Consider the following 20,437-nt stretch of genomic DNA (forward strand, 5'->3'; position numbering starts at 1 on the left):
TCCCAAACCTATGCTGCTCTCTTGCTTCTGGATAGGCCCTCAGACAGCCTAGCAGACAGATGTCCCTGTGATAGGGCTCTGGCCTAGTAGCCCGGGGCAGCACAACACACATCCGCCCAGACAGCCATCTAGGTGACGCAGAAAACGCAGATCACCTGACCTCACCCATATAAATAGGCTCTTCCAGCAGGCGATGTGACCCAAGAAGATCCCTGCTCATTGGCTGAGATACCCCATCTAATCCTAATCTATCCTTTCAATGTCCTTGTCTTATCTAATGTCACCAGATACCCGGCCATCTAGTGACAGAAGAGAGAAGTGTAGCAATTCCAGAATTGGGGTGGAATCAATTGATCTCCTATCAATTGGCCAAGGCAACTATACCTGGCAGGTAAATTTTACTAGCAACCCTGCCTAACCTGCCTTTCCAAATTCCATACAAATAGTTTGCACCAAAAATAACTGGGAGGTAGGTAGAGGGGAACACGGGAATGGTGCTCGGAGGTGGGTAGGGGGCAGAGACAAGGGGTGGCTCAAAAGGGGAGGGGGGGGGGGTACCTGTGCATATATGAGAAAACAAGTCCTGGCTATAGCTGCTATAGAAGACTCAGGAGAATGAATTGTGTCCAACTTGATAGATTATAGCCATTTTAATAGATCCAGAATCTCTTGTGACGATTGTATATTTCATTTTGGCTTACATTTCCAAGTTGCTCAGTTCTTCTAGGTAAGAAAAAGATAATATGTACAGTAACATTGAATGAAGGCTGTAATGAAACCTCCTGTATGGTGTTCTATAGGCCTATTAATTCCACGATTTTGCTACACTGCAGCATTATCCTAAAGGTTTGTCTGCTGTCATTTTCAGGTTTCATCAGACTGTGTTCATCCTCCCCAGTCTAATGAGCCAGCATATGTAAAGTAGGGCAATTGAGCAAGTGCTTAATAAGAACCTTTGTAATTTATGAGAACATCCCATCCTTCACTTCTATAGCTTTACTTAGAATAAGTTATAAATATCCTAGGACTTGCATTAGGAGTTGTTGGAGATGATTCTTCAGGGCTGTCTGACCTTTTACGTAAGTTTTAATAGTTGAAGAAAATTGTTTTGTCTACGGCACTTATGTGTTTTGATCACATCTCCTCCTCTTCTATTCTCTAAGCTGAAAGCAATGTACTAAAATAACAAGCTAACTAGAAGAACTGTATAATGTAGAATAATCTTTCTCAACCTTAATCTGCATCTAAACCCAAAGACAAAAATGTTATTGCAGCTTACCGATCCTTAGACTAGCGCTTTTTTCATTTTATTTTCACGTGGTAATCTTGGGAATAATGTACTTCCTTTCCTAGGGTGACAACCTACACTTGGTCCTCTGTATCTGTGGAAGAGCCCTTGGTGTCACTAGGCTGCTCTCCAGATTTGGATGTCTTCCTCTCCATCTATATTACATTTAATTTCAGTTACTTTCACAAATAACAAGGAGGCTATATTTTTTTTTGCAGGATTGACAGTTTTCCGTGCTTGCTAAAAATGTTGGCTTGAAAAAGTAAAACGAATGCAGCCAGGACTTTCAAGGACTGATTAGTTGCAATACATTATTTGTTTTGTTTTTGGATTTAATACAGCATTAACAGTGGTTTCCTGGGTTTATCATTTGCCCTTTCAGAACCCCCTGTCGCTTTTGAAACGGCAGCATAATTTTTTTCACAGAGATTTGTAAATTAATAAAGTACAAATCCCATCTGCCACTGCAGCAGCAGAACTATTTCTCGGAGGGTTTTCTTGCGCTGAGCGGCTTGCACATGCCTGTTTCCCTTAGTAAGGACACTGGTACCTGCACCCGGAGCCCATTGGCTTCAGGTGCCAACATCACATGCTCCCTGGACAGGCAGGTGTCCTAATAAGTCAGCAGCTGCAGTGTTTTATAGCTGCTGACTTTACTTTTGTTTTCACCCAGGTTGGGTTTAGATGCACTTAAAGTGGTTGTAAAGTCAGAAGGTTTTTTTTTTTTTTTTTTTTATCTTAACACAGTCTATGTATTAAGATAAAAAGCCTTCTGTGTGCATCATTCCCCGCCCCCTCTCTATCTAGCAATGTCCACGAATGCCGCAGTCTTCTGGGACTCTCCCTCCTGATTGGTTGAGACAGAGCAGCGGCGCAATTGGCTCCCACTGCAGTCAATCAAACTTGGCAATCAGGAGAGAGGGGATGTGTGCCGAACCGCTGCTCTATGTCCGATTGGATAAACAGAGCTGCAGCTTGGTTTGGGTGCCCCCCTTGCTAGCTACTTCCTGTGGGGGGGCACGCAACAGGAGGGAGGGGCCAGGAGCTACATCCAGGGACCCGAGAAGAGGAGGATCTGGGCTGCCCTGTGCAAAACCACTTTGCAGAGCAGGTAAGTGTTACATGTTTGTTATTTTAATGGGGGAAAAAACACTTTACAATCACTTTAATGCAGCCAAATGTTCCGACGCTTTAACCATTTTAGGTTGTGATTCAGTGGGACCACTGCACAGGAAGGGTGGCTACACATGGCTCAATGCAACAGCATTAAAGGGGTTGTAAAGCTTTCCGTTTTTTCTTTTCACCTTTAATGCATCCTATGCATTAAGGTGAAAAAACATCCAATGTTTACAGACCCCCCAGCCCCCCCCCCCCCCCCCCCCGTTTACTTAACCTGAGCCCTCGAAATTTCCACGTCACGAATGCGCTGGCTTCTCAGCCCGGGCTTCTCAGCTCTTTACTGGATAGATTGATAGCTGCGTAGCCATTGGCTTGCGCTGCTGTCAATCAACTCCAATGACACGACGCACCAGGGGGCGGGGCCGAATCCTGTAGTTGGTGGTTATGGACGCTGAATACAGGACTCGGCAGCGTGCCTGCAAGGTAACCACTTTGGGAGAGCGCTTCCCAAAGGGGGTTATCAGAAGCAGGGAAGGAGCCAAGATAGCCGCTTTGCATGCTTCTAAAGAAAAAATAATGCGCTTTTTTTTTTTCTGCAAAAAATTTGTGCATTTATTTCTCCTCCCCTCCCTTCCTCCCTTAAAAAGTTCTTAAGAAATAAGCATTTTTGTAGCCATAAAATTGCTGCTCTTTCTCCTTTCCATGGTAAGAGGACCTGTCACTTGACCCACAGAGGTCTTGGTTATGAATGCAGTGCTTTAACTTATGATTAATTTGTATTGTATTATCCTCGGTTTTGTACTTCTGTTTTTATGATAAAGTGACCTTTTGCTACAAGTCATTTAATTCCTTTTTTGGAACCGTGCGCCTGCAAAATCGATGCAGGAGCGGTTTAAAAGGAAAAAAAAAGAAATCAAAGTGTTGTAAATAACCTCCTAAGCAAACATTTTCGAGATAGTAGATGAGGAGCTCCTATTTCATACTGCACGCCATGCATGGCCCCTGACGTGACCTTTCATACTGAAGTGTGTGATTGTGTTTAGTATTTTTTGTTGCATAAAAGCACGTTTTTGTGCTTTTTGAATTTCCGTTCCTGTCTTTTTTGAAATGTTTTCTTTATTCTGTTTTTCTTTGAGATATTGCGTGCAGTAGATCAAATTTGTTCATACATTTGTCAGATAGTTTGCATGACAAATATGACATGTATCTATATGGATAATTCTATAATAATAGACTGAGAAAGAAATCCCATTATTGAGATCCATTGTGATCTCCATACTATGGGAGGGATTATGTACAATTATATATAGTTGCAGCTTGTATAATTTATCTTGTTTTAACATGCAGCGATGGCTACAATAGAGATTACAAATAACCTTACAAGGCTGTTGTTTAAAAAGTATAAATAAAATCTTTTCAAAGTTTGGTGGAGAGGGGGAATTTTGAAAAGCTATTATCGGATTAGTGTACAGTAGAGTTTGGGAGTGTTCTTTCATGGTATGAACAATGTTAGTATTCTCTCTATATTTTATAAAATAAACCATCTGGTATATCATTGGGCTGATGGCTTTAATGTCTGGACATCATTGTCAGATAATACTGCGCCACATCATATGCAGGGAAATATGTACTTGTCAATAAATACACGGGTAGTATAATTTTTATGGTGAAATAACCATAATTTTTATTTTTTTTAATCTATTTCCAGGTAAAGAAGTTAAAAACATTTAGTGGAGAAATAACAAAGCTGTCTCTGGCAGATTCCTTTATGTACATGTTGATTCAAGTGCCAAAGTAAGTTTGCAAAGAATAAAATCTGTGTGTAATATTGTGTGTGTGTGTGTGTGTGTGTGTGTATATATTATTTTTATATACTCTGCTTCTTTATTAAAAATACATTTGAACTGTAAGGCCTCTTTCACACGGACGATCTGTACAGGTCCGCCTGTCAGTTTTTTGTTTTGTCTTTTTAGGCGGACCTGAACAGACGCTCCATAGACCTCCTATGGAGCGATGGATGTCCGCTGACATCCGACCCGCTGCGATCCAAAAAAGTGTGATGGAAGAAAAACCTACTTCTCCGTCTATCGTCGGATCGGGTGACTCTACGGTCATCTGATCCCACATAGGGGAGAGCGGCGCTCTGACAGGTCCATCCCTGCACCATGTGCAGAGACGGACCTCTCCTTTGCCTGCTCAGCGGGGATCGATGGAGCGATCCCTCGTTGTGCAGAGCGGGCTCTGTACACGGACACGTCCGTGTGAAGGAGCCCTTAGTGTCCTGCCACTTATTTTATTTTGCTTGGAATGGGGAAGAAAAGGCCTCTGCCACGTTTTTAGGTGTGTGTTTCAGGAAGTTTCTGCATTTTTTCCAGTGACACCTGTCAAGGGCTCCTGTTGGACCTTTGGGACAGGATCCAAGGGGAAACCTCTTTTTAGGGCTTGTTCCACTTGTTTTGGTTGCCAATCTGAATGCCGATTGTTCAGAGAACATTTGACAGGCAGCAAGGAGGAGTTGTATCGCCACCTTGCTGCGTTCGTCAACCCCTTGAATCCCTCACTAGTGCACCACAATCGCGTGCATTGCATGCAGTTGCAGGGTGCTTGCACAGGTGCTGAGAGCTGCTCATCTTTTCCTAATTTGCCAGACCGTTAGGACTTGTCACAATCATCCCCCTTCTTTGGCATACGGGCACATGCGCTTTTGACACCCCCCCCCCCCCCCATGCAGCATATCTCTGCGTTAAGCAGTTTTTAATAGCTGCTGTCCCATTTACTAGCTGCACGTGAAAAAAAATACAAATCTGAGTTTGTGGTGCAGCAAGCAAGTAAATATATTTACTTTCAGATAATTACCACAATGAGCATTTAACTAAATCCCTTTTTTAAAGTCCTAATTCACTTGCAGTATGGATCTGTCAGCACAAATATATTTGATATTCGGCGTCTGCCTAAATCCTTTTAATGAGATCATATTCTGAAGTCTCTCAGATACCCAGTAGCTCTATATTCCATGACATCAGAGTGGGCAGATAAGAAAATGTAAATTCTAATATCTGCTCATTAATTCAATAGACTAGCCCTGGCTGGGAAAGCTGCAAATAGTGATAGCTGTTGTCAGGAACTGCTTGGCATGGCATCACCAGCCATGGGACTAAAGGCTGCTGGTGTTTCTGATAATTATCACAGGTCCACGGTAAAGTGGTGGGCACATTATGATGACAGAAGTCTTAACACTTTGAAGAGGGTTGCAACTGCAGTGTGAGGGGTGCGTATTGACCTCCTGCATCATTGACACGATTGCTGTCACAACTGCCAACTTATGTGCATCCATTGTCTTCTTTCTTCAGACACCGATATTCCATGCTGGAATTACAAGGGCAGCACAGTGGCTTAGTGACAGCACTTCTGTCTTGCAGCACTGGGGTCCACTGTTTAAATTCTGACCAGGACATTTTCTGCATGGACTTTGCATATCTTGTCTGTTCTTCACATTTTAAAGACAAGCTGATAGGTTCATAGTTTCTGACTAAATTGGGTACACCGCCATGCATGTGTACACAGGAAAAAACACATGAATAGAAGAAAGGGTAAGGAGTCTTATAGCAGAAGAGACAAATGTTTTCCTACCCTGAATATATTTGAGCATGTGCTTGTATAAGAAACCACCATAGCTTTCCATATTTCCATTGGAGCAGAGGTAGCTACATATTCATAAAAGAGAGTATTTCAATAAAGTTCATAGTTTCATACAACTAAATAACTAAGTCAATGCAATTACAGAAGGATGGGCTCCTATTGATTATTACTAACCTCACACAGGATGACAGGAATTTGCTCATGTAGAAAAACTACTTAAACTTCATATTTTTTGAACTTATCACTGCTGTGTTTAGTGCACCTCCTTTCTAATTAACTTTTCAGCGCTTGTTTTGTAACCACTATTTGATCGTCATGCATTGTATGATTTATTGTTCTTTTTGTTGTCCCCTAGTTATTCTCTGCGAATAGAAGCAATGGTGCTTAAAAAAGAATTTTCTCCTTCCTATTCCTCTTTGAGTAAAAACATGATGGTTATCAGGCTGGCTACAAAAGGTGAGTGAATGAGTAACCTGGCAGAGGCTTCTTTTACTACTTGTATATGAACTAATTTGATCATAATCTGTCAGTAAATGGCCATAGACTGGACTATGCTGGCGTTTTTTAGGTTCTGTTTTCCAAGACATTTGTTTGATGGTAACATGAAGATCTAGTGTACATATGTGTGCGTGGTTTTCCATATGACCGCTTGTGTTTCCCCCCTCGCAGTCCAGAAGTTTGGCTTGGATGCCAAATGATCAAGCACATCTGGCTATATCGTGCTTAGCCAAATTTTGTTATAAATTTGGCTGCCCAAGTTGGGCTAGGAGTCCAGCTTGTACATGATCATTGGTGTTTTTTTTTTTTCGTTTTTTTTTAACCAATGTTAGAATATGACTGCAGGGTAGCATCGCACTGCAACCTACATCTTTAGTCATAAGATACAGAATTTGAGATCCAAGAAGCCAAGCTTTGAGAGGTTGCACCCTTTTTTGTCACCCTCTAAATCGGTGTTTCTCAACTCCAGTCCTCAAGGCGCCCCAACAGGTCATGTTTTCAGGCTCTCCATTATTTTGCACTGGTGATTTGATCAGTTTCACTGCCTTAGTAATTACCACAGCTGTTTTCATCTGGGGCAATCCTAAAAACATGACCGGTTGGGGCGCCTTGAGGACTGGAGTTGAGAAACATTGCTCTAAATAACCACAGTCACTTAAAGCACTATATATCTGAAGTATTGCTTCAATGTGTGGGTGCCTGTTAGCTGAGTATGTATTTTTAACTTTACTTTGTACAGTATCTTTTAAATATCTTTCTAGTCAGAAGGATCTAGTTCTCATTTGTAAATGTTAAAGCACACCCTTTGTACAAGGTGTCCATTAATTACAGCTCTCGGTGCTGCAACATCTTTGGAAGGGATCATTTAGGATCATTGAAGGGGCTTGACCCACATTTTGTTAGGGTGTGTAATTTGGGAGGATAGACAAAATCTGAATCATTCTTCTGGTTATATAGGTTACATGCTATAAATAAGTGCGGCATATATTTTATTTCTATAAACGTAACAATACAGTGTGTAAACCTTCTACAGACAAACTTAAAGTGGTTTTAAAGGTAGGGTGGTGGTGTCTTTTTTTTTTTATTTATTTTTTTTTTTTTTTTTAATACCTTGCTGCATTCTATACTTACCTTGGCCTGATCTCGACCAATTGATGTGGTTGAGAGCAGAGCCCTCTCATTGGCTCAGATACAGCAGCGGGGGAGGCATTTGCTCCTGCTGCTGTCCATCACAGCTATTGACAAGGGAGCGGGGGGTGTGGGCAAGCCCCACTCTATGTATTTTGGACACCCAGAGTGGTGCTCAGGAGCAAGCATGCACGAGTGCTCCCATAGCAAGCCCTTGGGGGAGGAGCCAGTAGTTCTGGTAGGGGGACACAAGGGAGTTTCTGTGCATGCTTTTTAAAGTTGGCCTTTACAATCACATTAAAGTATGCTTTCATTAGTAAATTGGGTAGAATGGTTTAATTTTATTAAGTGACCAATAATTCCTGAGCGCTATGAGTTGGTTACAAAACACGTAAAAGATGCTTACTTTCCTCTGAGGCACCCTTTCATTGGAATCAAACCTTGGACTGAGACCTCCAATAAGGGAAGGCATTATTTTGATCACTCATACATGTGTGTATAAATTGAGTATACATTTAGATTTTCTGAAACCCAAGGGTTGAGCAAAAAAAAAACTCCTCTCCGGTTGGAGACACTGTACTAACCATGCAAGGTTAGTAGAGGGATCTCCCCTGCTGAGCTGATGTGTTCTGACATTGGGAGAGCGCTGATTGGGAGTTGGTCAGATGCTGATTTTTCATGCACGTCCGACAGAACCCGGCCAGACCGACATACACACAGGCAGAATGTCTGCCCTTTTCTAGCCTTAAAAAAAAAAAAAAAACATTAAAGGCTGCTTCCTATGTACATAGACGAATACAAAAAAAATATTTTTTTTTTTTTGTTAATACATTTGTCTTACAATAATATTTCTTGCCTTTAAAGTCTTTTCTCTTTTTAAATGTATTTTTAAGGAGCTTTAAAGTTGTACAGTACTGCTTTCAGGAATTGTAGAGGCCAAAAATTTTGTGTGGACTCCCTTTGGGTTTAAACATTAATTACACACCTGATCTGATGAGTAATAACTTTACCTGACATTCATGAGTATTATGAGAAGTGAAGTTGTAGAATTTTTTATAGCCAAATTAAAGCCTTAAGCCACTAAGAATTTTGATGACTGGAGAAAAATGAATGGTGGGGTGGACTCATCGGTTGCAGCTGCAGTTGAAAGTACTCAATCTTTTTTTTTATAAACATGAAGTCGGCACACAGCTGCCACTGTTTGGACCTTCCTCAATGTAAGCTTTCAAAGTTCCAGGTATTCCTGGGTGTTCTGATATACACTTGCTTCTTGGGTTGATAGCTAGTGGTGGGCATCCATGCTCCAAAATTATCTCCTAATCTTCACTATGAACAAGTGCAGCTGCCCGACTTGGTAATGACACATTAATGAAGCTTTAAAAATGAAAAGGGATAGGGCCAAGCTTCTGCCCACATGTAGTCTGATATTCCCTTTCTTCCTAGGATGTAAGTAGCACTAGGGCAGTGATGGCGAACCTTGGCACCCCAGGTGTTTTGGAACTACATTTCCCATGAAGCTCAACTACACTGCAAAGTGCATGAGCATCATGGGAAATGTAGTTCCAAAACATCTGGGGTGCCAAGGTTTGCCATCACTGCACTAGGGCTTTCTGGGTACCTAGGACCTGACTTGCAAGTACTTGGGATTGTTCGTGCTGACCCTGCTGGTTTAGGTTGGCATTTAAAACTTGTGTACGAGGGTGTTGCTGAGTGCTGCCTTTAGCATATCAGTGCAGAGCTGCTCAAACATGCTCTGCAAAACTCTGCCTTTTGCATGCCAACCCACCTCAATAGGATTTGCCTCTTTCACAGAAATTCAATGCAAAGCAGGCCAAAGAATTGTCATCGATACTTGCCTATCTTAAAGGGCATGTATGAACTTTAAAATTTATAGTTTGTGAAAGAATAGTGAAATTATTCTCTTTTGTGTTTTTTGAGAGCTGTCATTAGAAACCTGATAGATGATTAAATGTAAAATAATGCCGTCCGTAGCTACAGCCTTGTAAAACATTTTTTTTTTAGAGCATCCTTTAAAAAAAAAAAAAAAGCATTGTATTGCTCTTTCAATCATGAATAATAAGTAGAGGATATATTACAGTTACCACGGTAGTGAGAGGTGTTCTATTACACAGGCTTGTACAGATGCATGTAGACAGAAGTGTCGGCCACTTCTAATACTACAATGTTTGTGCTGTTCTTTAGTGGTGTATTTTTAGGTGGGGTCACTGCACCATGCAATACACCATGTTTTACGTGTTATGAGAATTGAATACATGTGGAAAATTAGATTTTGCATTTACACCTTGTTCTGAGCATTCCATAGTAAATTGTGTCCTTTTTTTTTTTTTTTTTTTTTTTTTTTTTTTTTTTTCAGAGCTGATGTCATGTGAGCAGCTGCATTCCATTTTGTACTTGGTGCTGCAGGCTGGGAACATTATGAATGCGGTAAGGATGACGTCTCCTGCTGCACCTTGCATCTCCTTAAATCTCTTCTATTTACATATCTAGTTTAATGACTTTTTACATTTGCTTTGTTCTGCAGGGGGGTTATGCTGGAAATGCTGTTGGCTTTAAACTGTCATCGTTGCTTAGGCTTGCAGACACAAAGGCGAATAAACCTGGAATGAATCTGTTACATTTTGTGGTTTTGGTATGTATACACTATGTTCACTTTTCTCTCTTAAACTCTTGTATATGGTTTGCTGGGAGGCTGCTACTACCCACGTGTTATGCATCTTTGGCATAGCTTACAACTGTCCCTGATTTCGAGGGAGTGTCTCAGTTGGAAAACTGCCCCTCTCCTCTGCCCCTCTTTCTTCCTCATTTGTCCCTCATTTTGGTCTGATCTATATAGTTGTATATAAAATGCATTTTTTAGATTTGAAAAAGTGTTCCACTATGCTAAATCTTTTATCCAAATTCTAAATTGCTGCGTTTTTGTAAAATTTCAAAAACCAGTATAAAGGAATAGTAGTGGTAAAAAAGCACTTTTTAACCATTTTTTGTCTAATTCTCCTTTTTTAAGGGGGCGTGGCAGGGTGTGACCAATGCCTACATAATTTTGCTAATAGGTGTCCCTTGTTCCCATCTCAAAAAATAGGGAGGTATTCATCTATACTGATGTGCACAATAAATGGAAAAGATGCCACAAGTGCTGTTAGGCCAAAGGCAAGAGGCAGCCATGGGAAGTTTACTGATCAGATTTGGGGAGGACAAAATGTGCAGCAACCCTCAGAAATCGCTTTTTAACAATAGTCCATTTTTATAATCAAGCACATGTCCATCCAAAACCATTTATTGTTTATTTATTTTTTACTAGCATTATACCCAGGGGTAGATCCCCTGTCAGATTTACTGCTATCCAGAGCTTACAGGAATTAAAGTGTTACTAAACTCGCAACAGTAAAGGCAGTCTGTATTTGCAGTAAAACATGCTTGTTATACTTGCTGTGGAACCTAAGGGGTTATTGTGTAAAAAGCGGGTCTTTGTTTTTTTTTTTGTTTTTTTTTTGGGAGGGTGCATGCAATCAGCACAGGGCCAATCGGCACTGTCCAGACAAAGGTTCAGGGGTCATAGAGCCTCATAGGACAGTCAGGAGAATGAAAACTCCCCCTACAAGCTTTAACCAGTGCTTGGCCGGACAGAAATTATAAGACTGCTATTAAGATGAGATGTTTAGCAGTTTATATTTACTAAAATAATTGCATTTCCATGTTCTGTGTACTGTGGGAGACCTGGTATAGTGAATGCAGGGTCCTGGGCAGAGTATGGAATTCATAACACTTTTAAGGGAGTATCTGTAACAGACACAGAAAGCAATATAAACAAAAAAAAAAAAAAAAGGCTTAGTCTATGTTGCAGTTGGAGATGCACTCATTTCCAGAGCATGAATAAATGTAAAGCTTTATAACAGAGCACTAAACAGACCAGTAAAACCCTGACAGAGGGTTTTACATTTCCTGGCTCTATGCATATTGTAAAAAAAAAAAAAAGTTTTGGCTGGGCAATAACCTTAAGATGGTTTCTGATTTGGTTGCTAATGCAAACTGCACCTAGTGCTTTGCTTCATGCATCATGTCTAGAATCATTCCCAGAGCCCCAATTCTGCAAGGCAACCATTGTTACCCCTGAGCCACCTGTCAGCGTTCATAGGATGTTGGTGTATTTTAATGTTTCTGGTAATTCTAATAAACTACTTTTTTTATTTGTGGCTGTAAAGCAGGGGTCTCAAACTGGCGGCCCTCCAGCTGTTGCAAAACTACAAGTCCCATAATGCCTCTGCCTGTGGCAGTCACACTTGTAACTTTCAGCCTTGCAATGCCTCATGGGACTTGTAGTTTAGCAACAGCTGGAGGGCCGCCAGTTTGAGACCCCTGCTGTAAAGCATTCAACAATGCCCATTAACATGTTTTCTATGTATTCCAGGAAGCCCAGAAAAAAGACGCTGCTCTACTGACCTTCTCGGAGAAGCTGCCGCATGTTAATGGAGCAGCCAGGTAATAACAGTACACTGAAATTACATTGCTTAATTGTATTAAGTCAGAATGTCCTTTCAGGGCCCAGCATTATTAGGGGTCCAACTTGGGAACCTGTATTGATGTAGAGAGCTCCGCACTGGGATATCTGACATGTCTATTTGTGCCATATAAAGGAGGACAGACCAAATGTCAGTCCCACGGAAATTCTGTGTGTGATATTTTTATGCACTGAATACATCCTGCGAGTTGCTCTCATATGCTCTGTACATGGCAACATAGCCCTGGAGGAAATGAGATTTCTATTGTTTGTACATATGGCAAAGCAAAATACCAGTCTCCTGTTTACCATGTGTGGTGACAGGCGTCGGCTGCAATAAAATCAGTGTGTAGTCCTTGTGTGCTGAAACGTGCACACGGGGACAGGCTGATTGTGCCCGTGACTTTGACACCTAAGAAGATCCAGGTTTGTTTCATGGCAATGTCTTGTTTATATTGTACACACAACCTTGCCTAAGACTAAACTCTGAGCAGTCATACTTTCTCACATTCATTTAAGGTCGTATGAGCCAATGTGTATACATGCATTAAACCCAACACAAAATCCCATTGTGGGGGTTATGTTTATGCAGTTTGGACCCTTCTGTATTTTAGGAAATGTAACCCAGAGAATTTGTTTTATATATTGGGTATTTTAAAGGTGGCGATATACAACTCTGATAACAATCATTGCTCATGTGGTTCCATATTTTATTCCCTTTTCTAAATTCAAAAAGTGGCCTGTAAGCCTAGCAAGTAACGTGCATATTTTTCAGCACTTACCGCAAGAACACTTGTTGCCACCCCTAGAGAACAGATTTTCCATTAGTCTTTACATTGGGCCTTGAGCATTCTATGGCTACCAAATACAGAGAATTTCGTTTTTTTAAAAGTGCTTGTAGGCACTGGCTGGCTCTGGTGTAGAATTTTACTTAGTGTCCATATGCTAGGCAGGTATTTTATTACATGTTGAGGACATGGACTTAGAAAATATGTCTGTAGTCGTCTTGCTTTTGAATGACTAACTAGCTTTTATGAGCTTTCTCCATCAGTCTTTCATTCAAATTAGTGAGGAGGTGAATAATGCTAGATGGGGTTATGTGTTTTGTTAAGCATACAATGTCACCTCTATGCTACGCTTCAAATTTAATACTCAGCCTAGGTTCACACTACTACAATGCGATGTACTGCAAATTTGATCAGTTTTTTTTTTTGTCTTGTGTGAGGTGCGATTTTTGCCTTGCGTTTTGAGGTGGACAGGTGCGGATTCACCACAAATTTCATGAGTCAGACTGTGAACAGATGTGAGCTGTGTGCTGCGAGTTTACTGCAAGTGCACTTGATAAAATTCACACTGCACCATAGGAATTTGCATCGCACGCACAGGACCTTTTTTTTTTTTTTTTTTCTTGCACCAAATTGGCAACGCATAGATGTGAACCAAAGCTATAGAATACTATGCTTTTTTCAGAACCTGCAAATCTTTGTGTTCCTAAACGCATGAAACCCGCTGTAAATTTGCATCAGTGTGAACGCAGGTTGAGAACAGATCTTGGACAGTATCCATCTGAGGATTTGACATTAACCCTTGCATATATGTAGTAAACACAGGGATTCTTGCTTGCATAATTTGCAGTACATCTTTAAGCTGGCCAACTGTGTCAGTGTGATCCCTTTCTGGCCATTTCATTCCATACTCTGCAGTGCCAAATACGTAATTACTCCTAGTTTTTTCCTAGCCTTTCTGCTATACATTATTAATCTCCCTGCAGCAGCACCAGCCTGATCGAAAATGTTGCACATGTGCCTGGTTCATCTGTAGAGAATAATGGATGTCTTGTGTGCATATGCTAAGCAAGAGAGGAATACTGCCATTGTTTTTTTGTGTTCATCTTTACCTGGGTGCATCCATCAGATGGGAATACCTACCTGACTGAATCCTGTGTTTGGCCCAGAGCAGGCTGGGACAATATAAAAATTCCATTATATGTGAAAATACTGAAGTGCTGCTATATGTATAAAGACTAATACGGTGAAACACAGAGCAGCTGCACCATTCAGATTATCTCCAGCATGAAGGTGTAAAATTCCCTGAACAATGGAGCGCTTGCTCTGTGTATAATGTGCATAAAGTGAAATGTGCATAATTAAATAAAAAATAATTGATGGTGACAATTTCAAACATTGAATCAAAAAAAAAAAAAAAATAGAGATAATAAAAAAAAAAATTTAAGATGGTCCAACCATTTCCTTAGGAGACCCCCCTTTGATCATGCAAATCTCTAAATAATGTTTTAAAGATGGTCCAGCCATCTTTTAGAATGACTTGTGAAAAGAAAGTCTTTCATCGTGCAACAATGTAATTACACCAGGGTCATAGAGCGATATCTCACTTACATGTTGCATCATCTTGTATTGTATAAGGCTAATCGGGGAGACACTGCTCTCCTCCTCACCGTTACAACCGTGTGATTGAGACACCGAATGAACATGTCACCAATTCCTGTTGACGCGTTGCGTCACCGATCATGTGACTTTTTCAAGGGAAAGGAGTCTAGTGACTAGCGGGGGTTTTCGGCACTAGCTTGTTTGCATGTTACCGTGGTGACGGGTGACTCATTGGATCATCATGCCTTCCGTAAAGTAGCGATAACTATTGCTTTTGCATAAAAATAAACAACTTTTAATCCATATTAAAAAAACTCCCTATGCTAAAAGACCAATTGAACCATGAGACTTGTTTATAAATATGCAAGCATATATTTTGTACAGAGATGAACTATATAATGCTAAGTTAATGTTATAATATAGGTAGATATATATAGATACAGACCCCTACTGATAATACTTCACAACAGATATGAAGAAAAGAAAAAATAGAATTGTGCTAAATCTGTAAATTTAAACAAATATAAACCATAACTTAATAAATGAAACACATCAATAATGAAACCATTCACAGATCTATAGGAATAGACTAAGTGAGCAGGTGTATAAATGTGGTAATTGAGGCAGCAGTCTCAAAGTACCAATGTGAAAAATCTGTCAACCACGAAAAGTATTATAAATAGTGAAAAATATAAATAAAATTATTGCTCAAAGTCCAAACAGATCAAAAAATCTATGTGTAACAGGTTCTGAAAATATGACATCCGCAAAACTTAAGAAAAAAATTTCCATCCACAAATGAAGCGTATCCTCAATTATTGATGAACCAAACAGTTACTTTAGTGAGTATCACTTCTTACCAGATATCCGTGATTCCCCATTACAGAGGATCAGGGAGAGCATGTAATGCAGTCACAGCTGATCTCCAAAGGACCCCAAGCTCGCTTGCTATTCTTCAAATCTACTCATTGGTATTCAAGCCCATAGAAGGATGCCCGTACCATATAAAAAAAATATATAAATGCTCCAATAGTTTAAAATACCTTTTGAGTTTATTGGAAGATTAAAAACAAAATATTGCACTTGCAGTATTCCATCAATTAGAATGCCTAAAGTCTGAAGTGCCAGCCGGCGCGCATTCTGTGAAGGAGCACTTTTATTAATATATATTGACTATAGTTTTGGTTTTATCATATTTTTTTATTTTCTATGTTTTGAAATTGTCACGATCTATCTATTGACACTATCTATAGATTGTCCTTGATGTTGGGTTACCTGTGTTTTTTTTTTTTTTTGCAACCTAGCCTCGTGGTTAGTGTGTGTGTGTGTGTTTGTGTGTGTTTGTGTGTGTGTGTTATTATTTATTTATTTTTTAAATTAATTTATCAGCGTTGCAATGAAACGGAGAGTCTCATTGTCTGTCTACTTTTGATTTCACCGCATAAAGTTTTTCCTGTAGAATAAAGAGCAGAATTTAACCTCCTGGTGTCAGGCACTTGGCTTTCCCACATTGCTTGCTGGGGGCTGCTTTTACTTGTTACTATGACAGAGAAAGCAGGGTCAAAAGGCTGATTCATGCACAAAAGCCCAGCTTGTACGCTGGCAGTGAGCAAACCAGAGTCCTTCGAATAGTGAGGGAGTGTACGATGGCATGGTGAGAAGCATCAATCCCATTTCTCCCACACATCTGTTCTGTATGTATACAAGCCTCCACATTGTCTAGGCCTTGGCCATTGGTGACATTTCCCCCCCCCCCCCTTTTCTTTATCATGGTTAGATGTTCAGAATATATTTTATACAGAACCCATTTATATCTATTATTATTTGCTAGAGCCAGATGTGCCGAGTCGAGTCTGATGTCCTCTTGTCTGCAATAACACAACATAGTTCTAACAGGAAGCAGACCTTATTCCATTATTTCACTAGTTATTAGTTACGGAAATATGTTAAGCAATTAGTACCCTTACTGAATTGGTCCATTCTGCTTGACTCCAGAAACAGGTGATGGGTCAGGAGACAATGCTATAAATGATTTGGAAAGTTTTTGTTAAAAAGAGAAAACGTCATTGCTCTTCAGATTGTACAGCCACAGATGTGATTGGGTATCTGATGACGTTAAGCTTTTGTGCCAATTAATCTCTGCTGTCTGTAAAGTTTGTCATGTGAACGTTTTTTTCTTTGTTGGGGGGGGGGGGGGGGGGGGGAAGAAGCTCTGTGAGGTTACTTGCTTCCACCCAACTTATCTTCACTTTTTTGCTTTTGACAAAAAGGCACGACTTTGCTTGAGATTCAGGTGTTTAATTATTACAGATTTAGTCCGTGCTTTTAATAATTTTATTTTTTTCATTTTTTTTTTATTTTTTTAGGTTATCTACAGAAAATATGGAAACGGAATTTCATTCACTGTCTACAAAAACAAAAACCATTAAAGACCAAATCAAAAAGGACCCTGAACTGGTGCAACAAATGGAAGAATTTTTGCAGGTAATCAGTTGCATACACTTTAACGTCTGGGCGCTGTCACTTTTGTTTGGAATTGAAACTGTAATGTTTAAAGCAGTATTAAACCCAAAAGAAAACCTTTATTATATTGCATCTGATCAATTCTTAGATGTGATGGTTGCAACTTTTTTTTTTTTTTTTTATTTTTTTTTTTTTTTTTGGGGGGGGGGGGGGGGCGCATTCAAAATGAGCATAAAAAACATTCCCCAGCATTTATAGCTACAATGATAACGCCTTAATCACTTCAGCCCCGGAAGGATTTACCCCCTTCCTGACCAGAGCACTTTTATGGCACGGCGTTGCTTTAACTGACAATTTCACGTGCGACGTTGAACCCAAACAAAATTTACGTCTTCTTTTTTTTTTTTCCCACAAATAGAGCTTTCTTTTGGCGGTATTTGATCACCTCAGCTGTTTTTTTTTTTTTTTTTTTTTGTGCTATAAACAAAAAGAGCGCGACAATTTAAAGAAAAAGAAAATATATATATATATATATATAAAAAAAAAAAAAATTTCTCAAGTCATCTTCCAGGACAGCATCCTGACAGATGACTGGTCCACCTGACAGGAAACACCATCAATCAGAGGTTAAAATCCCCGGCCCTCCCTGTGCTCCTCAGTTGTGGAAAAAGTATTGACCCACACCAGTGCATGAGGGTGAAAATAAACGCCACACAACTCTGTACATTATAATACACCTAAAATGAGCGGGTGGGAAGTAGGCATGACGTCCTGGAAGACTTCTCTGAAACACAGTTACTGGTAAGTGTAACTGGTCATTTTTTTTTTTCCCCAGTGATTGGTTTGCGCAAAAGTTAAGCCTATAAAATAGGGGATAGATTTATAGCATTTTTATTAAAAATTTTTTTATTAGTAATGGCGATCTGCTTTTTTTTTTTTTTTTTTTATATCGTGACTGTGAGATTATGGCGGACACATCGGATACTTTTGACATTTTGGGACCATTGTTGTTTATACAGGGATCAGTGCTATAAAAATGCACCGATTACTATGTAAATGGCAGGGAAGGGGTTAAACACTAGGGTGCGATCAAGGGGTTAAGTGTGTCCTAGGGAGGTGTTCTAACTGCGGGGGGGGGGACGGGCTACCACTGACATGACGGAAATCACTGCTCCCGATGACAGGGAGCAGTAGCTCCCTGTCATGTCACTAGGCAGAAGGTGGAAATGCCTTGTTTACAAAGGCACCTCCCCATTCTTCCGCTCTGTGACACGTTCGCGGGCACCCGGCGAACATAGAGTCCGTGGGACCCGCAGACCCGATCACGGAGCATGCAGCGGGTGTGCGTGAGCCCACAATGCCGTGATTTAAAGGGGACATACCTGTATGCCCATTTGCCCAACCATGCCATTGTGCCAACATACATTGTCGTGTGCTGGTCGGCTAGTGGTTAAGCACTTTAAAGCAGTCTTCAACACAGAGGATGCCTTGAAATAACTTTTCGGTCTGAGAACCCCCTGATAAAAAATGACTATATCTACAACTCATGATCCATTAGTATGCTGTTAGTGGGAGGAATGCTTTCGAATCTTATCATTGGGAAAATGACCTCCTTACCTATAGCTAAATAGATCAATGGCGTCAGTGGGAACTTATCAAAAAGGCAGATATTGCTCATTGCAGGGGTTCCATGGAAACCTGGTTGAGAAACCCTGCCTTTTTAAAGTGTTATGTATATCCACAAAATGTTTTCTTTTACGCTTTGCATTGCGGAGATGCGGGTTAAAACTTCCATAAGGTCATCTTCTGTATTTGTCCTGCAGGAGGGATTTTCTTTCACTTGCACTCTTGGAGAAGCAACTGGAAGCGAGAGGTACTCTCCCCAAAGTGAGGGGGAGTTCCCCATCCACAGTAGTCACCAGAACATTTTTCCCCATTGGAACATTTTCCATCTCTAGTTTTCATGACACTAAATGTTATTTCCACTACAACCAAACCCATACAGGCTATTTGAATGCTGTTCAAGCATCATTTGCAGCAGTTTGTATGAAGAGAATAAGCTTTTTAGCGCAGCAACCTTTAGTAGTGTCATTAAAAGTAGGCTTTTACACACCACTAGTAGTGTGCTTGGGTGGTATTAATATATCATTATTGCAGGTTGCAGTGAAGGAGCTGAAAGAACTGGACACACAGAGAGCGGAGTTACAGAAAGAGGGTCACACCCTTATTGATTTCTTCTGTGAAGACAAAGAAACCATGAAACTCGATGAATGTTTCCAAATATTTCGGGATTTCTGTGACAAGTTCAACAAAGCAGTAAAGGTAAGACAACTACCTTATCAACATTTTAAATTGACAGAAGGTACCATCTTTTATACTCCAGAATGGAGCTCAAGTAGGGTGGAAGCTGACACAGATGTGTACAGTATCTCACAAGTGTGTACACCCCTCACATGTTTGTAAATATTTTATTTTAACTTTTCATGTGACAACACTGAAGAAATGACACTTTGCCACAATGTAAAGTGAGTGTACAGCTTGTATAACAGTGTACATTTGCTGTCCCCTCAAAATAACTCAAAACACAGCCACTAATGTCTAAACCGCTGGCAACAAAAGTGAGTACACCCCTAAGTGAAAATGTCCAAATTGGTCCCGATTAGCCATTTCCCCCCCCTGGTGTCATGTGACTCGTTAGCGTTACAAGTTCTTAGGTGTGAATGGGGAGCAGATGTGTTAAATTTGGTGTCATTGCTCTCATGCTCACTCTCTCATACCGGTCACTGGAAGTTCAAAAAAAAAAGGATTGTTGCTCTACATAAAGATGGCCTATGGCTATAAGAAGATTGCCAGGACCCTGAAACTGAGCTGCAGCACAGTGGCCTAGACCCTACAGTGGTTTAACAGGACAGGTTCCACTCAGAACAGACCTCACCATGGTCGACCAAAGAAGTTGAGTGCATGTTCTCAGCATCTTATCAAGAGGTTGTCTTAGGGAAGTAGATGCATGAATGCTGCCAACATTGCTGCAGAGGTTAAAGGGGTGGTGAGTCAGCCTATCCGTGCTCAGACCATACCTCACACACTGCATCAAATTGGTCTGCATGGCCATCCTCCCAGAAGGAAGTCTCTTCTAAAGATGATGCACAAGAGAGCCCGCAAAAAGTTTTCTGAAGATGAGCAGACTAAGGACATGGATTACTGGAACCATGTCCTGTGGTCTGATGAGACCAAGATAAACTTATTTGGTTCAGATGGTGTCAAGTGTGTGAGGGCAACCAGGTGAGGGATACAAAGACAAGTGCTTACAGTCAAGTATGGTAGTGGAAGTGTCATGATCTGGGGCTGCATGAGTGCTGCCGGCACTGGGGAGCTACAGTTCATTGAGGGAACCATGAA

At 40.5% G+C, this 20,437-nt stretch overlaps 1 protein-coding gene across 2 annotated transcripts in view; it reads left to right on the forward strand.

The window, feature by feature from the left end:
• FHDC1 (FH2 domain containing 1) overlaps positions 1 to 20,437 on the forward strand; it is a 69,398-nt gene that overhangs the window by 41,109 nt on the left and 7,852 nt on the right. For both annotated transcript variants that reach the window (XM_077477055.1, XM_077477056.1), the window contains 7 exons: positions 4,116 to 4,201; positions 6,402 to 6,502; positions 10,047 to 10,117; positions 10,215 to 10,322; positions 12,099 to 12,169; positions 16,942 to 17,059; positions 19,196 to 19,360. In XM_077477055.1, coding sequence (XP_077333181.1) covers positions 4,116 to 4,201; positions 6,402 to 6,502; positions 10,047 to 10,117; positions 10,215 to 10,322; positions 12,099 to 12,169; positions 16,942 to 17,059; positions 19,196 to 19,360 — 720 coding nt within the window. The remainder of the gene's footprint in view (positions 1 to 4,115; positions 4,202 to 6,401; positions 6,503 to 10,046; positions 10,118 to 10,214; positions 10,323 to 12,098; positions 12,170 to 16,941; positions 17,060 to 19,195; positions 19,361 to 20,437) is intronic.

The sequence above is a fragment of the Lithobates pipiens genome, unplaced genomic scaffold (genome assembly GCF_037356315.1).
Source record: "Lithobates pipiens isolate NorthernLeopardFrog02 unplaced genomic scaffold, aLitPip1_a1.2 Scaffold_13, whole genome shotgun sequence".
NCBI classification, from domain to species: domain Eukaryota; kingdom Metazoa; phylum Chordata; class Amphibia; order Anura; family Ranidae; genus Lithobates; species Lithobates pipiens.